Raw genomic sequence first — 19,700 nt, 5'->3', positions numbered from 1 at the left:
TTGGTTTTCGGGTTGCGAGATCGTGGGTTCGAGTCCCACCTTGTGCCTTGGTTTTACACCTGGCAGAGTGAGGGTCTCCCTTCGGGGGTCTTTCAGCACATCTTAAAAACCCCAGATAACCAAGATTTAAAAGAATACATTTTCTTCTACTTTTTAAAATCACGTGGGGGCTGGAGAGATGGGTCAGCAGTAAAGAACACTTTCTCACAGAGGATCCGGGTTTAGGTGCCAGCACCCATACTGTGGTTTACGGCAACTCATAACTCCGGTTCTAGGGGATCCCATGCCCTCTTCTGACCTCCTCAGGTACCAGGCACACACGCAGTACCCATACATACACACAGGCAAAATACTTGCATATATAAAATGAAAATAAATCTAATTTTTACAAAAATTTTGTGTGTGTGTGTGCATATCTCTGTGTGTGGGTATGTGCAGATATGAGTGCAGGTGCCTGTGGAGGCCAGAAGGGGGCCTTATGTCCCCTGGAGCTGAAACTGTAAGGCAGCTGTAAACTGCCTGACATGGCTTCTGGGACCAAACTTGTTATATTTGTAAGAGCAGCAAATGCTCTTACCTGCAGAGCCATCTCTCTAGCTCCCCAACAATCAATATGAACTTCACCCAAACATCCCCCCAAATTGTGCAGTGGAAGTGAGAAGAGGGGGAGGGGTGCCAGCACTCATGTGGCCAGAGTCCTGTTCTGTACTCCACTGATCTTTTCCCTGGAGTCCCCATAGCAACCCTGTAGAGTGGACTTGAGAACTGTCACTCTGAAGGTATATGGAGACTCATAAAAGGTTACAGAACCAAGTTTGAGGGCTGAAGCCCATGCTCCCTGCACTCCCCCCAGAGCTAGATCCCCCTGCCTGCTCACTTCTCCTGGACAGGAGGCAGGTCTGCTTTCTCTGAGCCAAGGAACCCTCGCTATAATTGTCTTCTCTGATACCAGCAGCAAGCATGTCTAGGGGAGTCAAACGAGAGGCTACACAGCGATAACTTTCTGTGAGTTGTCAATCGCCAGATAAACCTGAGTCGATCTGATTATCATCATCTAAGTGAGGCAAATGTTCTGTGTTAATCAAAATTGCCAAACAAGGGCTGGGATGTAGCTTAGTGGCAGAGTGTTTGCCTAGCACCTATGAGGTACTGGGTTGGGGCTAGATCCTCAGTCCAGCTGTAAATAAATAATGAGTAATTTTTTAAAATGCCATGATGATAAAAGACGATTTGATTTCTCTCTAAACTTGAGAGATAACTTAAAAGAGTAACCATATCTACTATGCCAGGTCTGCTTGGAAAGTTCTGTTGCAAGTCCCAGATTCAGTGGACAAAGGGTTGGCAATCTCTGTGCCATCCGGCTGAGAAGGGTCTCTAATGCTCCGACAGCATGTTCTCTGGGGGAATTCATGAGCTTCTGGAGACTGAGGGTGGACACAGCCCTGGGAGAAGCATCTTGAGGGTCTGCAGGACTGTGTCTAACAGTCAGCCACTCCAGCAGCTGCTTTGAGCCAACCACCCTCTGAGTGTTGCAAAATCAAGGTCACTGAGGCTGCTCAGGTGCAGGAGGTAGAAAGAGGTCTGACTTCTGCTCAGAACAAGGCTCCAGGAGACCTGCACAGCCATAGTCAGCCCCAAATGCTGAGCAGAGGAGATGGGGCAAAGGCCAGCCAGCTGGACCTCAGGGCAGCATCCTGGCCATGCTGCGGCTTCTGTCTTCTCAACAGACAAGGTCTGTGATAGTGGAGGAGGCCTCTTGGTGTGGAAGACTCAGTGTGTACTTAGCGCTCCTTGGTCTTGTTAATCACTTTTTCCTGTTTTTCCTTTCTGTTTTTTTTTTTTTTTTATAATTAGGCAACTTCATAAATTACTTAAAATATTTACTCTTTAATACTTATGTATAATTTTATTTCAAACAAACAAGAAATCACACAGCCTTTTGCTTTTCATAATCTTTCTGCTGTTCTTTCTTCCCTTGCCAGGCAGCCCTATATGGATATTCTAATAATTCAGGCACAACTGTCTGGCCAGCTGTGTCTTTGCAGATGTTTCCTTTCTTAATTTAAAGGAGGACCCTTCTAGCTTCACTTAGCATTCCTGGCACACAGAGCACCATGTGTCAGGGCTGGGTACGCTGTGGGCATCAGCTCAGTTATTACACCTGCTCTCTTTGGAGCTTTGTGGTGAGTTGGTTCTGTCATGAATAATTTAGAAGGGACACCTTTAACCCAGATCACCACACACCATTTCAATCCCTCTTGCTACTGTCTCCACTTTCCACTCAAGCAAAGCCATTATAGCCATCTTCTCCCTCTACACCCTTGGAACAAGCTGACTGTGTGAGGTCATCAGAGGCTCAGGAATGGTGGAATTCAGTGGCGACCCCACAGCCTTTGTGGGAGGGGGGTTGCAGCTGCTCTCCTGACCTTTGCCTGGACTCTGCAGAGAAAAATCTCCACAATCTCTGTATAGATATTTGTGTTGGCCCTTACCCCATCTGCCAGCCATACATGAAAGGCGACAAAGCCCTATTAGCAAAAGGAATCGATAGTTGGTGAGGAACTGCCTCTGCCTTCCAGTTCTGGGTTCGAGTCTCAAGTTGGCCTTACTCTCACCCTGCGTGATGACTGGCAGGTGGCAGCATCTCTCTGGGGTACAGATTTCCTCTTATTCAGCTGGCCATAAAGGCCTGATCAGGTTGAAGAGGGTGGAACGTGCTTTGAGATCAATCCCTGTTGATTTGAAACATTGTTCCTTCCTTTGGGATGGGACTTGCTAGGATGGAGACACAGTCACGTGCTGATACGCAGGTGGCAGGGCAAATGTGAAGTCAGTGGATCTGGTGCTGACAGCCGAGGTCAGGTGGGTGAAAGGTAGGTATGGTTATTTGGAAAGACGGTGGCAGGCAGGAAGTGAACAAGAGGTCTAGACACCTCTAACACACTCAGCACATGTGCATACACCCATGGCACACTTACACGATGCCCACACTCGGCCGCGCCCTCCATACCTACGCGCTGTGCGTCCCTCCTGATAGCCTCCTTTTTATGCCAGTCCTTCAGCCTTTGTTCAGCTCCCAAGAAAAATGTCTTTTTTTGTCGACTGTGTAATTCCTTCAAAAATAAAAGAAAAAAATTAAGAAAAAGAAGAAACTATGAAAAAAGAAGAAAAAGGGAATATTGGTGATAACAATGGTCCAGAGGCTACACTGCTTAAGGAGAACACTTTCGCCTGTCCAGCCCTCAGCATCTTCCTGAGTGCCAGCCATGTGCCTGCTAGATGAGCTGAGGCCAGGGGGGGGGGGGACACAGAAGCTTAGTACAACCCCTTGGAAACTCGCCACCCAGGAGAGGAAGGAAAGACGGGCACACTCATCCACAGGACAAAGTGCTCAGTGTGTTGCTGCCCAACGGGAAGGTACTGAGACAGTCCTGGTAGGCAAAGCAAGCTGCTTTCCACATTGAAGAAAGAAAACGAGGGGTGGCGGTAAGCCCCTGTAATCCAAACACTCGGGACGTAGAGGCAGGAAGACCACCAGCTCTAGGCCAACATAGCCTACACAGTGAGACAATGTCACAGGCCAAAACAAAATAAAAATAAGCAGAGGCTAAGGGGTGTAGTTCAATGGTGGAGTGCTTGCTTAGCGTTCATGAGGCCCTGGGTTCGGTCCTCAGCACTCCAAAGGAACAATCAAGAAATACATGATGTTGGTTTGAGTAACGTATTTATTTTTTAAGGATGTATTTAATTTTGATGTGTGTGTGTGTGTGTAGGGATATTGCTGTAGAGGCCAGAAGAGGGCATTGGAGCCCCTGCAGCTGGAGTTATCAGCAGTTGGGAGCTGCCAGTCACAGGTGCTAGTCCTGAAGGTAGGACCAGGGCACCCTCTTAACCACTAAGCTATCTCTGGAGTCCCAATACATTTCATAGAACCCAATCCACCTTCTTCGACGACATGCAGTCCATATAACACATAATTGTGGCATTTTACTCTCTTTTTGGACTAAGACTTTGACCTTGTCCTGGCTTCATGCCAATTCAAACCCCTTTCCTGTGCTCTGGAACTGTGCTCTGGAACTGCAGGTGGCTGACTGCCGGCTACAACCAGGGCAGAACCTGGGAAATGAGTGTCAGGTGCTGGGATGACACACTCCTGTTTGCCCAGAGTCCTGGGGACTCAAAACCAGCTTCTCATACTTGCTCCAAGCACACAACTCTTAAGTAACATTGATCATGTAATATTACATAAAGAAGCACCCCACGGATGCTTCCGAGGGGTGTGTCTCTGAAAGCTGAGATCCTTTTCTTTGTTTGCAATCATCTTCTGATACTTTTCCTGCCCCCCCCCCCCAGCTTCAGGACCGTTCCCTTGCCACAGGCAATGAAGACAAAGAGAAGGAACACCTTGAGGACGTGAGCTAGCTGGAAAACCTGGCGGAATGGACTGGAAATCCCTTCAGACAGCAAACTGTAAACGCGTGTTGATGTGTTCAGACTGACTGTGTCTGGGACCCACGCTCTTAGTCAGCATTCCAAAGGAATCCATCATGGCCTCAACAGCTGCTCGCTCACTCACTCACTCATCCAAATGGAATTTTAATCTTTGTTTAATCACCGTTTTGTGTGTCTGGCACCCTTAGCGGAGAGGAGAGAACCTCGAAACAAAGCCAACCCCAGTCTGCTGGAGAAGAAAGACTGGTCAGAGCACACACTCCAATCCTGAGACTGCAGACTTGGCTGGGCCCGTCAGCAACAGTGTTTGAACCTCTGGCCCGGAAGAAAATGGAAAGGGTTGTGGGCTTCAGCCTGGACTTGGGCTGCATTAGGGGACAGTCTTTGCTGCAGATGTTAGGGTGATTCTCTAGGCTCTCCAGAGGAGCTGGAGTGATTCTACTTCCGGGTCACATGCACTCTTTGATGCCAAACATTAAGTAATTCTTCTAATATCCTTTGTGTGTGTGTGAGTGTGTGTGCAATAAAACCCAAGAATAAAATAACATAGACAGACAGCAGGCAGACAGACAGACACAAACACACACACACACACACACACACACACACACACACACACACACACACACGGTCAGGGTGGACCAGGTAGAACTCATTTAGCCAGATGAATAAAGTTGTTTTACATAAGGTGTGGTGGTGTGACGAGAGAATGACCAGCACAGGCTCACATGTTTGAATGCTTGGTCACCATTTAGTGAAACCATCTTGGAGGTGTGGACTAGTGGAGCCATGTTGGAGGAGGTGTGTCACTGGTGGTGGGCTCTGAGGTTTCAAAACTCCATGCCAGGCGCAGTGTCTCTCTGCCTACTGCCTGCAGATCAGGATGCAAAGCGCTCGCTCAGCTACTGCGTTGCTCCATTGCCACCGCTGTCTGTCTGCCACCATGGTGATCATGGGCTCACCTTCTGAAACTGTAAGCAAGCCCTCAATTAAATGCTTTCTTTTATAAGAGTCGTCTTGGCCATGGTGTCTCTTCACAGCAATAGAAGGGAAGCTGGACAGTTGTAGGTTGAAATTCTCCATGAACTTTAAGACCAAACACGGAGTAATTTTCATTCATCCATGTAACAAGGGATTACTGAAGGCCTACGGTGTCCAAAGAATTCTGGGAGAGGCAAAGTGTGAGGGGTAACCTCAGGGTTAACTTGATTGGATTTAGCATCACCCAGGAGACACACCTTTGAGAGTGTCTGAGAGGGCATTAACCAGAGAGGTTTAACTGAGGGAGCAAAGTCCACCCTGAGTGTAGACGGTATCATTCCTGTGGTCCAGGGTCCCAGACCTGACAAAAAGGAGAATGAACGGAATACTGTCTCTCTCTGCTTCCTGACTGTGGACCCAATGTGACAATGTCTCATACTCAGTTCCTGCCACCATGCCACCCCTGACATGAAGGTATGTAACCTTCTTAAACCACTAACTAATATGAACCCTTCCTGGGGCTGGAGAGATGGCTTAGGGGCTGAGAGCATTGGCTGCCTTTCAAAAGGCCTTGGGTTTTATTGCCAGAACCTACACAGTAGATCACAGGTATCTGTAACTCTAGTTCCAGGGGAGTGGATGCTCTCTTCTGGATGCCACAGGCACTAGGGAAGTACAAGGTACACTGACTACATGCAGACGAACGCCCACACACATCAAAAAAACAAAAACAAACCATCTTCCTTCTGTAAGTTGCTTTTGATGATGTTGTCATAGCAATGAGAAAAGTAGTTAATACTTATAGTTAAATAAGACTGTCAGCGGGTTTAATAAATAGGATAAGAAAAGACACACATCACTATAGTGTATTACTTTAAAGGTGGTACAGATAAAATCTCTAGGTATTTAGAAGAGGTTCCCGCCGGGATGACTGGGTAAGGATGCCTAGGGAAGAGTCTTGGGAGGGGTGTGGAAGACTGGGGACGGGCTTGCTTGGGAGCAATGCAGAGGGGACTCCAGCTGGAGGGGATGTAAGTGGAGACTATAAGTGAGAGACAAGGGCAAAGGCCAGACCTGGCAGGAATAAATAAGGTTCAGAGGGTAGACATGAGCCACACAATAGGAGGAAGTCTGGACCAGTGCTGCTTGGCAGGTGGGAGCCACATGTCTCTCTGAGTGAGAAGTGAGACACAGCAGAGCTCAGGAATAAGTACTGAAGCCCACATGCTTTTGATCAGCCTCCTCCTCCTCCTCTTTCTCCTCCTCCTCCTTCTTCTTCTCCTCTTTCTCCTCCTCCTCTTCCTCCCTCTCCTCCTCCTCTTTTTTCTCCTCCTCCCCCTCCAAGGTAAGTGGGGATGGAGTCCACTTCATTTTCCTCTAGAGGAAGTGTCTCCTCTTCAAAACTGAGGACCACTCTTATTTTAGCCCTCACCAAAAAAAAAAAAAAAAAAAAAAAAAAAAAAGGCTCGAGTGTGGTTAACTATGTCAGCCTCAACCCGACGTTTTGAGAAAATGTATATGGGGGGAATTTGTTTGTTTGTTTTTAACTTTAACCAGAACTAAATGGTTTGCGAACACACCTGAACTTAACCAGTACCATGCCCTGGAGAGCCTCAGAATGGAGTGCCAGGTGGGAACTGAGAAGCCAGCTTGGGCATGCTGCCCCAGGGCTCTCCATTTCAGGGTCCTTTGGACACTCATCTAAGGGCTGCCTGTCTCCCCAAACTGTGACCCCCCCAGAAAAGCAGGTCTCATTCTCACTGACTACTGAATGCACAGATCTGCCTCTACTTTTTTTTCCTGGATGGAAGGAAGGTCACACAGGGATTAGACAGGCCTAGCACAGTCACAAGGACATAATACCATAAAGGGCTTAACTTTATCCTCTGATCAAATGGCTCCAGGTCAGCTTAATTGGGTTGCAAAATTCTAAAGAGAGAGGGCTTGCCTGACCCTAAAGTGATTTCTGAAAGATGCCCAGGCTTTGAACTCTCATACCCGCCGTAACCATTGCCAGTCAGTGTCCTGTCTGTATTCCTAGCCCTGAGGTTGGCATCAGAGGTTCTGCCTGACTCTCCTCTGGGGCTTCTTTCATTTTCATGGAAGTAGCAGACAGTTTAGCTCACAAGCACCACACACACACACACACACACACACACACACACACACACACATCCAGTCACACACCCTCCATGCTTTTCAGTGAGAGAAAAACTCCTATCTTGCTTGATTCGTTCCAATCTGGTTTTAACTGAGATGGGCATCTTCTGCTGAGAAGCCTTGGTTGAGGTGGCAGGGAGTCTGACAGGGACCTGGAAGACCCAGCTCTGTCACTCCTTCTTTCCACATTGATGAGGAGGAGGGTCCACAGATAGGGTCCCGTGTCTGTCAAGGTCTCTACAATTTGGCCAGAGCATTCGTAGAAAAATGACCAGTTTGGAAAATGCTGAGGGGGCACCAACAGAAATGCGTCCGGAACTAGTGAGTTTAAAGTGTCACAGGAGTCGGGGATGGTGTGAAAAAGTTAATTTAATTTCTAAAAACTGGCAAGGAAACATTGGGAACTGAACTATCATTTACAACAGTGCCAACATACAAACACTTGACAAACTGAACAAAATAGCCAAGACACACACTGACAACTACAAGTGGGTGCCTGAGGAGGACAAATGATAGGCAAACCAGGCATTTGGAAAAATTTGATGCCAAGAGGTCAATTCTCCCAGAGGTGGGAGGTGGAGGCAGGAGGATCATGAGATCCAGAGCAGCCTGGGATGCATAGTGAGACCCTGCCTCAAAGCCAAAACGATGCTGGTCCTTAAAGGATTGGTCTATAGATGCAACGCAATCTTGGCAGAAACATGAAAGACTTAGGTAGTAGTTAAACAATGACACTCACAGACAGGAAAAAGCTGAAGGACACATAGACACCTTTCAAAGCTTGGTCCATGGCTACAGTGGACAGGAGAATGTGGTCCTTGAGTGAGGACAAATGACTAATGAGATCATGTTTAGAACAAACATATGAACAACCCCCCCCCCCCCGAGTGCACACATCCATCCATGTATATATGCAAACACACATGCTTGATCATATAAGTACACATATGTAGACACACACACATGCATATATATATACAAACTTATTGAACAAATTCTAAACAAAAAGGCTAAGGGAGTTGAATGGGACAACGTTTCAACAAAGGGTGCAGAAGGATTACATCTGACACACCAAAACCCAACACATTCTTCCAGCATGGTGCTGCTCCCTGCAATCCCAGCACTTGGGAGGCTGAGGCAGGAGAATGGTGAGTGCAGGAGAATTGAATGCAGGCTAGCTCGGGCAACAGGAAGAATGGATCACAGACAGACAGACAGACTAGAAAAGCTCAAGCCTAACTCTCAATGCACACAGAGGAAGGCTGGGTCACGGAAGCAATAAGTAGGTGGGAGTCACACCCTAGTGACTTGGGATTATTTAGGTAAATCTTTCTTCCTTCCTTTCTGTTTTCATATGAGTGTATATGAGTCCACATGTGTGTGGGCACATGGAGGTGAGTGTGCATGCAGGTGGAGGTCCAAGGATGGTGCTGGGAATCATCCCTCATAGCTCTTCCCCCTTTTTCACTGAAGCAGGCCCTCTCAATCAAACCCAGAGCTCACTGGCCAGTCTCAGGAGCCAACTTGTTCTGGGGATCTTCTATCTCTACCTTCCCAGGCTGGAATCACAGACGGGCGGCCACAGGCACCTGACAAGACTCCAGTCCTCATGCTGGGGAAAGGGGACAGGGCACTAGGGAGAGAAGTGTTCTAACCACTGGGCAATCTCCCCAGCACATAGAAAAGAAACTTCTTTCTTTTTATTTTTGTAATTCTCCTTCTCTTTTTCTCCTCCTCTTCCTCCTCCCCCCTCCTCATCTTCTTCCTCCTTCTCTTCTTCTTTTTCTTTTCTTTTTGAATCAGGGTCTCCCTATTATATAGCTGTCCTGGAACTTGCTATGTAACTGACCTTGAATTCACAGACATCTGTCAGTCTCTGTCTCCTGAGTGCTGGGATTAGATGTGTGCTACTATGGTCTATGTAAAGGCTTCGTAAATAAGACAGCATCCATTTTGCTGAGTTGGATGGAATCCATTACAACTATACCTTTTGCTCTTCAAGGCACAAACTGTGGACTAGAATATATCTGCAAAGTGTAACTGGTGAAGGACTTATACTCAGAGTGCACCAAGAACACTCAGAACCCCAGGTGTTGGTCATTAGTGACTAGGACTCACACCTGCCATAAAGCATCACTCACTACTTAGCAAGGTAGTGTAACTGAACACACAGAGAACAAGTGTTGGCAGGATGTGAGCGGAGAAACTGTGTGTCTGCTGGGGGAAATGGCAATGGGAACACAACTACTGGACAAGGCTGGAGGTCTCTCAAAAGGCTAAAACAGAACCATTATCACATGGCCCGGTGACTCCTCACCTAAAGGAATGGACAGGAGACACTCAGAGCCATACACTTGTGTTTCACTGCAGCACTGGTCATGACCACCCAAAGACACAACTCAAGTAGTGTCCAATATAAATAAGGCGTGGCCCAGGCACACAGTAGAACACCAGCTCAACCGTAGAAGGGGCAGACGATCAACATAGACCTTGGAAAGATATTAATGCTTAGTGAGATAAGCCAGACACAGAGGGTGTAAGGTTTAATTCTGTAAGTGCCTAGAAGATAAAGCCAGTAAAAGAAAGAATAGAGGTGTTACTGTGGAGCAGAGAGAGGGGGTGAGTGGTCTTTGGGGAAAGGTAGGGAAATGGTGGTAACAGATAGCACTGGGAACGTATGTAGAGCCCAGAATTACATACTTGCCAAAGGATGGAACTAAAATGTTACGCTATCTCCCTCTTCTGCATCCTAGTTTTCAGCACTTACATACCTGGATGCCAGCATGTACGTTAGCATGGTAAGGGCTATTTGAAAACCGGGAAAGAGCTCAGCTGGTAAAGTGCTTACCAGGCTGGAGAGGTGGCTCAGCGGTTAAGAGCACTGACTGCTCTTCTAGAAGTTCTGAGTCCAAATCCCAGCAACCACATGGTGGCTTCACAACCATCTGTAATGGGATTGGAATCCTCTTCTGGGGTGTCTGAAGACAGCTACAGTGTAAAGCGCTTGCCTTGCAAGTGGGGGAGTCCCGAGTTCAATCTCCAGAAGCCACATAAAAAAGCCACTGTGCCCTGAGCTTGTGATTCCAGCACTGGAAGGCACAAACAGGTGGATCCCCGGTACTGCCTGGCTGGCCAACCTACATCAGGTTCCCAGCCGGCAAGAACCCCAAGAGCAATACGAACAATGCCTGAGGAATGACACTCAAGGTTGCCCTCTGCCCTCCACACACATGTACACCCCACCCCCTCCTCAATACGCGCTCACCTACACACAACCACACGCATGTGCACACGTTAAATAAAGGCTGTCTGAAGTCCCACAGAAAGTTGCCTAACTTTGTTTATTTAATACAGTCTCCCCTCTCCCACTCACCCCCAGCCTCCAAGAAGTGATTAATGTAGCCAGGGAGGAAACTTGGGGATCTCATTTTTCTGCTAATAATCACGGGGTTCGTGAGAAAGAACCCAGCATGGCTCCTCCGCACACAACTCGCAACTGGGTTTTTGATTCTGCTTTGCTTCTTCAAAGCATTTCGATGCTGAGCATTGTGGCACGTGCCTGTCAGTCATCCCAGGGAGGATGGTGAGTGTGGGGCCAGCCAGGGCTATACATCGAGTCTTTATCTTAGAAAGGCGAAACACAACAAAAAATACCGCCAGGGAAAAGTCTGTAGACATGAAACAGCTGCACTCAATCTCAGTAACTGGGCAGAGGGAAGTGAAGTTTATGGTAACAACTTTAGAAGCACCTATATCCATCTCTTTATCCATCCACCCACTGATCCCTCTTCAATCCATTGATCCATCCACACATACGGCTACCTCCTTCTCCCATGCCTTCCCTACCATGGACCACCACCCTCTTAAACTGTGAGCCCCAAATCAAACTTGCCTTAAGTTGCAGTATATCATGTATTCTGTGACAGCAATGGAACAAACAGGCAACTGTCCTAGGCTAGCAGACAGACAGCCAATCCTCAAAGAGATGCAAGATCCCCGGGGCGGGGGAGGGGCAGGGCTTCCTGCTCTATGTGGGTGACCACAAATGCACATGGGAACCCAAGGCTGGAGAAAATACCCACTGGCCTGTGGCCCTGTGAGCAAGATTCAGTGGCTGTGTGAAATCCCTGCACATGGGAATTAGTTTATAACAAAGCACACGGTCTCTGGGAACGGAGGGCAATAAAATGATCTAAGGGGTTCATATCAATTTGTCCCTTGCATGTTGGGGTGTAAAAATCCAAAGTATTTGAGCCTTGGCCTCCCAACTCTTCTCTGCCCACCTAACAGTGTTTCTCTATGTAACAGCCTTGGCTGTCCTGGAACTCACTCTGTAGACCAGGCTGGCCTCAAATTCACAGAGATCCCCCTGCCTCTGTCTCCTGAGTGGTGGGATTAAAGGCACGTGCCACCATGTCCGGCTCCTTATTTCTTGAATACTCAAATTATGTCTTCTTTGCATAGCCTGTTCAGAGCTCTTGTTCTCCATGAAGCCTCCTTCTGTGCAGCTGCATTTAAAAGCAGACGTCACTGGGCCCTGAACGCTCTATTTTTCTCTCTTTGGAAGTTAGGGCACAGACCTGTTTGCATACATGTTGTCCCCTCCCACTGGACACTACAGTGTTTTCAAACTGTCTGCGAAGAAGAGTGATTTTGTTTGAGTTTCTGAGTCATTGAGAACCAAAACCAAAGTCCTAAGTGCGAGCAAGCATCTTTTACAGTCCTGGCTTCTAAGCATGGATGGGTCCTATGCACAGGTATGCATGTGTGCCCAACTGTGCGCGCATTCGAGTGTGCACAGACACAAACACACACACACACAGACACAGACACACACACACAGACACACACATACACATGCTTCCCTCCTGTGCTTGCCATGAGTTCCAGGGCGAAAGGGAAACAAATCATGACCAAAAGTCATAATCCCCGCACAAATCCCTGAGCGCTTCCTCCATCTGGCAGGGTAAGAGGAAGTCAAGGGGATTTGGAGTGAGGATCAATTTGCCATGGAGCTGTGGGCTCTGAAGATCAAGGAGCCCATGTATAGATGGCCCAAGGAGCAGAAAACAGTCCCATCAGATAGCCTGAAATGAAGTAGAGGTTTCAATGCAACATCCACAAGGCTCAATTCTACCACCAGCTTGAAACAGTCAGGGTCAGACCCTTACCGCAGTTCTTACTTGGCTTGGTGTGGTCACAGTTCCTGTTAGACTTCCTGGCCCTTAGGAGCCCCTGCTGGCTGACACCTTGATTGAAAACACAGTCAAGCCCACCCAGAGGCAAGACCTATAGCGTTCCCAGCTTTCAAATGTGTGATGACTCGTTACATGGCAACAGAAAACAACTATACCTCTTAACGACATCTTGTTTTCTGCTCTTTTTTTCCAAACTGGCTGCCAACAGAACCTTTTACCTTATGTTTTCTTCTAGAACCTTTTACAAGCCCACCAAGTGATGGGCTCTTGGAGCCTTCCTTTTAAATATGAGCAGATCCTGTCAATGTCCCAGCCAATAGCACTTCACTGGGCAGATGCCTTATCTGTGTACCAAGTGTGTGCCCGGTGTCTATGGAGGCCAGAAGAGACAAGAATCACAGACTGTTGTGAGCCATGCCATGGGTGCTGGGAATCAAACCCAGGTCCTCTCGAAGAGCAGCCAGTGCTCTTAACCACTGAGCCACCTTTCCAGCTCCAAGGCACCAAGTTCTAGAGCAAATTGCTGAGTACCAGCACTAACTGGAGCAATTGTGTGGCCTGCACCACACACAGTTCGACATGCCACTCTGATCCACATCTATTCCACAGGAGCCCACCGCCTGTGTACACGGTGTCAAGACAACATCAGAAGGCTCCTCCTCAGCCCCCGAATCTATCTCATGAGCGGGAGGTGTCTGCAAATCACCCTTTGGGAAGCGTTGCTGAAACACCTCTAGGCCACACCCATCCTTCTTATTGGCTCCATGTGGTCATAGTTCCTGTTAAGACTTCCTGGATAAAAGAGGGTCCTGGTGAACATTTACAAAGTGTGTACCAACTGCCCAGAGAGCTAAGAGAGCTGAGGCTGGAAGCTCAGCCTGCTCACTTTACAAATGGCCAGGCACGGGTCCCAAGAGGTGGAAAGGCACGTTCAGAGTCAGTCTCTGTATTTGTTTCCTTCTAATTTTTGTATTAGTTTCCTTGATGTTGCTGTGATAAAACTGCCCCAACAAGAACAGCTTAACGGAGGCAGGGCCTGTGTTGGCTCATAGTTCCCGAGGCTGGGAAGGCAGACTGGCAAGAAAGAGCAGGAGGTTAGCTGTTCACACTGCATCTCAGGAATTGGCAGGAAGTGGCATGAAGGCATGTGGGCTAAAAAGCCTGCGCCCAGTGGCGCACTTCCTCCAGAGAGCCTCCATCTCCAACCTTCCCAAGTGGCACCACCAACTGAAGACCAAGTGTGCAGATACAGAAGCCTGCGAGGGACATTTCATCCATAAACTGAGTCATGGAAGGAGTGAGCCCAGGGCTAGGATGAGGACACAAACTTCCAGAACTCCTCTAAGTGGAGGGGGAGGTTGGCTGAGTTTGAGCGAGGGCACACAGGGAAGGCGAGTCTGTGAATGTCTGTCCCACTTCACTATCCTGGGAGGATCCTGCCTGCCGATGCTTCTGCCTGGGCTGGCTGTTAGGGCATCTTCTGAGTACTTCTCTATACTTGATTTAATTAATTAATTGTGCATCTCCATGCATGCAAGGGGGGGCTTGCATATGTGTAAGGAGGCACACACCTGCTCAAGTGTGTAGGTTACATGGAGCGAGTGAGCTTGTGGAGGTCAGAGGACAGTTTGTGGGGAGTCCACCAGGTGTGGAACTCAGACCTACAGGCTTGGTGGCACAAGCCTCTTCTTGCTGAGTCCTCTTGCTGGCCCATCACTTTGTATTTACCAATGGTTCCTACTGATATTTCCAGAACAAGAAGCAACTCAAGGGAGCTGGGATTGGCTCTGGCTTGCAGTGTGAGGGTGCAGTCTACCATGTGGCTTGAGGTTGTGATGGAAGGAATAAGATGCTGCTTGCTTGCGTGTGGGTGGGATCCAGAAGAGAGATTGGGACAAGATGTGGTGCCAGAATATCAACTCCCAAAGCAAAACACTTCTACCAACTAGGCTCCCACCTCCCAATGGTTTCACAATCTCCCAAGGCAGCAACCCCTGACTGGGGAGCAATGTTCAAACACACGAGATGGTTGGGGACATTTTATATATAAACCACAGCATCAACACACAAGCCTAAGAGAAGCAAGCCAAAAGTGACCTGTTTCCCCACATTCCAAGATTCTGGGTGACACTCAGTGCCTACTACCAATTCCTGCAAGGACAGGAGGTCTGTGGCTACTGAGGGGTACCTGGGGAGGGGGGAGGCTGCAGCCAGTCCTCAGGGCAGGAGCAAGGCAGCTTCCACAAATGAGTGAAGGGCAGTCACAGAGTTGAAGAGGCAAATAGGCCTGAAAGAAATAGCTACTACCCCGTTGTGTTTCTAGCTGTGTGGGAATGCTGAGGGCTGGAGGAGGGGTGGGGCGTGCCAGCCCGAGACGCTTCCTCTCTGTTACACATTAATTAGGCTTTCCTGTAAGATTGTGCCGAAAGTGTTTTGCTGATTTAAAAGAAAGCTTGAAAACCAATGGTCTGATCCAAACCCTTCATTGCATTTTTTTTTTGAAAGCCAAACCCTGTAATTTGATTTGCAATTATTGAAATAATAGAGAAAATGTGAAAGAGTCAAGCAAGAAAGAGTCAAAAAGAGCACAGTAGAAAATAAGTCTCTCCATTCCCAAGCCCCAGTCTCAAGCCCTAGAAATGACTCTTGTCTTGTGGATAGTGAGGAATCGATAGTGAGGAAACAGACCCAGAGCGTGGCTCCAGAGCGCGCTCAGCCAGGCTCCCTGTTTTCCCGCTGGACTTTCAAGCTCTGGCCCTTTCTTTCTCCCTTTCTGAAGTCCCCTTGTTTCCACAGATCACCATCACCCCAAGCCAGCAGCACCACAGCCCAAGCCACCATACTTCTGAAATAGGTTATCACTCAAGGGATGAACAATGTATTGATAGGCTAACTTCTACTTCCTTGCCAGAAAACAACGACTCACAGAATGACGGGCAGGCAGGGCCACGCACTTCTCCCCTGGACTTGGAAAATGTACGTAGCGGAGTCAGCTGACACCCAAGACTTTTGTTAAACAGTTCAGCCAAGCTGCTGTTTCTTCAGCTACGGTCCAACTATCCTTGGGCATGGACCATCTGGAAAGCTAGAGGTCTCGCATCGTTGGGCTGAGGATGTAGGATGCAATCGTCTGTCTGCTTCTATCTCTGAGAAGGACTCGAGTCTTCAAAGACACACGATGGAAGCCCAGCCTCATTGTGGCGCTTGTGTAGCACGATGCTGACCTTGGCTAAGTCAACCCCTGGCTCTCCAGCCACCCAACTGGAGAGTGCTGGTGTGCACATGGGACACAGCCTACACATTTCTAGCTCAGTGACTCCCCATAGGGAACACAGTAGAAGGCAGACCAGAGGGTGGAGGATAGAAACAAGTAACAGCAGGGTTCAGGGAAACTGCAGTTGTGAGCAGGAAGGCCACACGGATTCATTAAGCATGGTCATACAGGGATGAAAAAGTTGGATGGCCACAAGGCTACCTGACTTTGAGGTTACCTGGCCTTGGCCAAAATGACTGAGAGGTTCAGGAGCTCAGTTGGGTCAGATGACCTGGGCACCCTCTACCTGTCCCAGAGCCTGGATTTCTCTCTTCAGTTAAACTTTTCCTATCAGACAAGTCCATCTGTCATTTGGGTATCACCCCAGCTCTTGACTTCTGAGCCCAGTTTCTTCCACGCGTCCTGTAACCAGCCCTCAAGCTCCTGCTGCGTGACTCCCAGTCTCTCTAATGCTGATGTCCAAATGCTGAGATCATGCTGGGCTCCTCTCCCAGCCTGCATCTGATCACAGTCAGAGGCCTGACAGCAGCTGTGATTAGCTCAATGGGCCTGCCCAGTCCAAGTCCTTGATGGGCCCTGCTCTAACCCCTTCTCTTCTGAATCCAAGCTGTTTACAGCTCCTCTCTGACAACTTGTGGAGGAGGAAACACAGTTCAACAGACCAAGCAGTGCCAGTGTAGGGTGTGTGTGTGTGTCTCTGTGTGAGTTTATGTGCACCACGTATGTGCAATGCCTGAGGCCAGGAGAGGGCATCAGATCCCCTAGTTACTGGATCTGATGTTACAGAACAACAGCAGTTACAGGCAGCTGAAAGCTACCAACGTGGGTGCTGGGAACCAAACTCATATCCCCTGGAAACGCAGCAAGTGTTCTTAACTGCTGAGCCATCTCTCCAGCCCTATTGCCTGGGCTTTTAAAATGACACATTTATAAAATCCAGTAAGAGAAAAAAATGCCGGGAGGTACAAACATTCCCAGAACAGTACAATAGAACTAGCATTTATTGAACTTAATAATTTTAAAAGCTCCTTTAAAATCCTCCAATGGCTTTCCATTGCCCTTGAAATGAAGTCAAATGCTTTACTAGGCTTAGAGAGTTCTGAAGGGCCTGGCCTCTGCCCACCTCCCTTCGGGTGGGTCTAGGGACTTTCTTATGTCCCTCAGCTCCACCTTGTTGTCTCCTACTGGAAGGCCTCTGTATAAGCTATTTCCTCTGCCACAGATATCTGCCACACCTGCCCCTGCTCCAAGTGCACACTGCATCTCAGATGTCAGTTCCTCAGGGAAACCTTTCCCAACCTCTCAGTCTAGGCTGCTCCCTGCACAGCTTGATCCTGTTCTCCTCAGAGCCCACGGCATCAGAGAGTGGGCTTACTTGGTATGACTCCTTAAGGAATATGTAAGAGATCACACACGTCAGAAGCACAGAGGCAGCGTCTGCTTTGGTTCACAATAACACTTAACTGACCACTCTTAGCAACATACCAGGAATGTGCAATGCTCAATAAATGCCAGCTCAATGAACTAAGTGGATGCATGGATGCTTCATACACTGATCCTTGGAATCCCTTTTTAGTATATCAGCCCATTTTACATTCAAAACCACCCCAAGGGGAGGATAAAACTATTGCCAAGGCCACAGACCACAGCTAATACATTTTATCAGTGACACTGGGTTGGTGGCACTTGCCTAATCCCAGCACTGGGGAGGCAGAAGCAGGATAAGCTCTATGAGTTCAAGGTCAGTCTGCTCTATGTAGCAAATTCCAGGACAGTCAGGGGCACACAGTGAAACCTTGTCTCAAAAACAAGACAAATATATAAAATAATTTGCTCAGTGCTACAAACATAACATGATTTGAACCCAGTCCCCATAACTACAAGGCTTCCTATTCATTTAAATTTTTTGTTTTATAGGGCTAGAGAGATGGCTCAGCAGTTAAGAGACTGGCTGCTCTTCCAGAGGTCCCGAGCAACCACATGGTGTCTCACAACTATCTGTTATGGGGTCTGTGGCCTCTTCTGGCATGCAGGCATACATGCAGATAGTACTCATATACACAAAATACATACATACATACATACACACACATACGCACATACATTTCTTCTCTCTCTCTCTCTCTCTCTGTGTGTGTGTGTGTGTGTGTGTGTGTGTGTGTGTGTGTGCATGTGCACCATGGCTGCACATTGAGGTCAGAGGACAACTTCTTTCACTATGTGGGTCTGTGGAATTGAATTAAGATGGCCAGTCTGAACTATCTTACAGTTCCCAACTCTTTGCTTGGCAAACCTTGACTCCCGGCCCAGCAGAGGACAACCCCAACATCTACTTGTTCTCCGAGCTTGAGCATACAGATTTAACAGGAGTGTGACCTTTGAGGAGTCTTTCCTCCACACACCCGCATCTGGGTCTCAGGATTTGACATCCCATTCTCTTGACAGCATTTTCTGAGTAATTTTCATTCAGTTCTCAAGAACTCGGTCCCCCGCTTGCCTTAACTCTCCCTTCTTGGGGGCTCTTGAGACAGAAACTAGAAACAGATGAAGTGGAAATCTCTTTGGAGACTCAGTTGTGTCGTGGTGATGCTCTTCCGAAAGCTGTCTTGTGAGAGGATGTTTTGCAGAGGCAGACACTTGAGAGGACTCCTGATGTTTGCAAAGAGTATAACTAGAACCCCAGAGACAGTGAACGATGCTCTTGCATTGGTTCATCTTGCAAAACTTCACTGGTCTTCTCTGATCTTCATTTGTTGTGGCTTCATAGAGAGAAAGGCACCAAAGAACTTCTCGTGGTATTCCAGCTGCCTCTTGCTGCTTCCGAATTCCCATTTGGCGGGGCCTCGGGGTTTCTTCTGGATCCAGCCACTGCTACTGATTCCTTTTTGGTGTTTGCCGATTGGCCTGGACTGCTGCTGCTGCTGATTTGTGTTAGGTGCTTTGGACTGCACTGCTGCTATCCTGACAATGAAGATTGGAATTGCCCCCAAAGAACTACTTCTAAACAGGGCCACATCCCTCTTGTCTTATTAACCATCTTTCTCCCCTACCTTTGGTCAGTGGGCTAGAAGGGAAGGTGAAGCATTTAAGAACCCTTATTAAAGTATGTTTTGAAAAAAATCTAAGCTTGCAAAAAGAAATCTGAGGCGATCCAACAGAGAGAATTCAGAGCTCATCTGTTAACTCACCTAATATTACAGGAACCCAACCCAGGAATGGGGAGGTGGTTCAGCAGTTATGAGTGCTTGCTGTTCTTGCAGAGGACCCAGGTTCAATTCTCAGGTAACGTGGCTCACAGCTACCTGTACTTCTAGCTCCAAGGTCTGAGACACAGACACATTTTCAAAAGAGATTTTTTTTTTATTTATATGAGTACACTGTCGCTGTCTTCAAATACCCCAGAAGAGAGCATCAAATCCCATTACAGATGGTTGTGAGCCTCCATGTGGTTGCTGGGATTTGAACTCAGGACCTTCAGAAGAGCTGTCAGTTCTCTTAACTGCTGAGTCATCTCTCCGGCTCCAGACACATTTTTTAAAAAAAATAAAACCTTGAAAAAAAAAATAACAGCCCCAACTCTGAAATTATATACCAACATGCTTCTCTGGATAGATTTTTATTTATAGAATTTAACA

General features: G+C 47.8%; 1 protein-coding gene across 2 annotated transcripts in view; it reads right to left on the bottom strand.

Moving 5' to 3' along the window:
* The window catches only part of Galnt10 (polypeptide N-acetylgalactosaminyltransferase 10), a 141,889-nt gene that overhangs the window by 63,288 nt on the left and 58,901 nt on the right, over window positions 1-19,700 (bottom strand). Inside the window, exon 2 of one of the 2 annotated variants that reach the window (XM_021177122.2) lies at window positions 3,011-3,113. In XM_021177122.2, coding sequence (XP_021032781.1) covers window positions 3,011-3,113 — 103 coding nt within the window. Of the gene's footprint in view, window positions 1-3,010; window positions 3,114-19,700 lie in introns of those variants that run through there. The other variant, XM_029484011.1, reaches the window with a different exon arrangement.

Source organism: Mus caroli, chromosome 11 (genome assembly GCF_900094665.2).
Source record: "Mus caroli chromosome 11, CAROLI_EIJ_v1.1, whole genome shotgun sequence".
Classification (NCBI taxonomy): Eukaryota; Metazoa; Chordata; class Mammalia; order Rodentia; family Muridae; genus Mus; species Mus caroli.
This window is presented reverse-complemented; position numbering and strand designations above follow the sequence as displayed.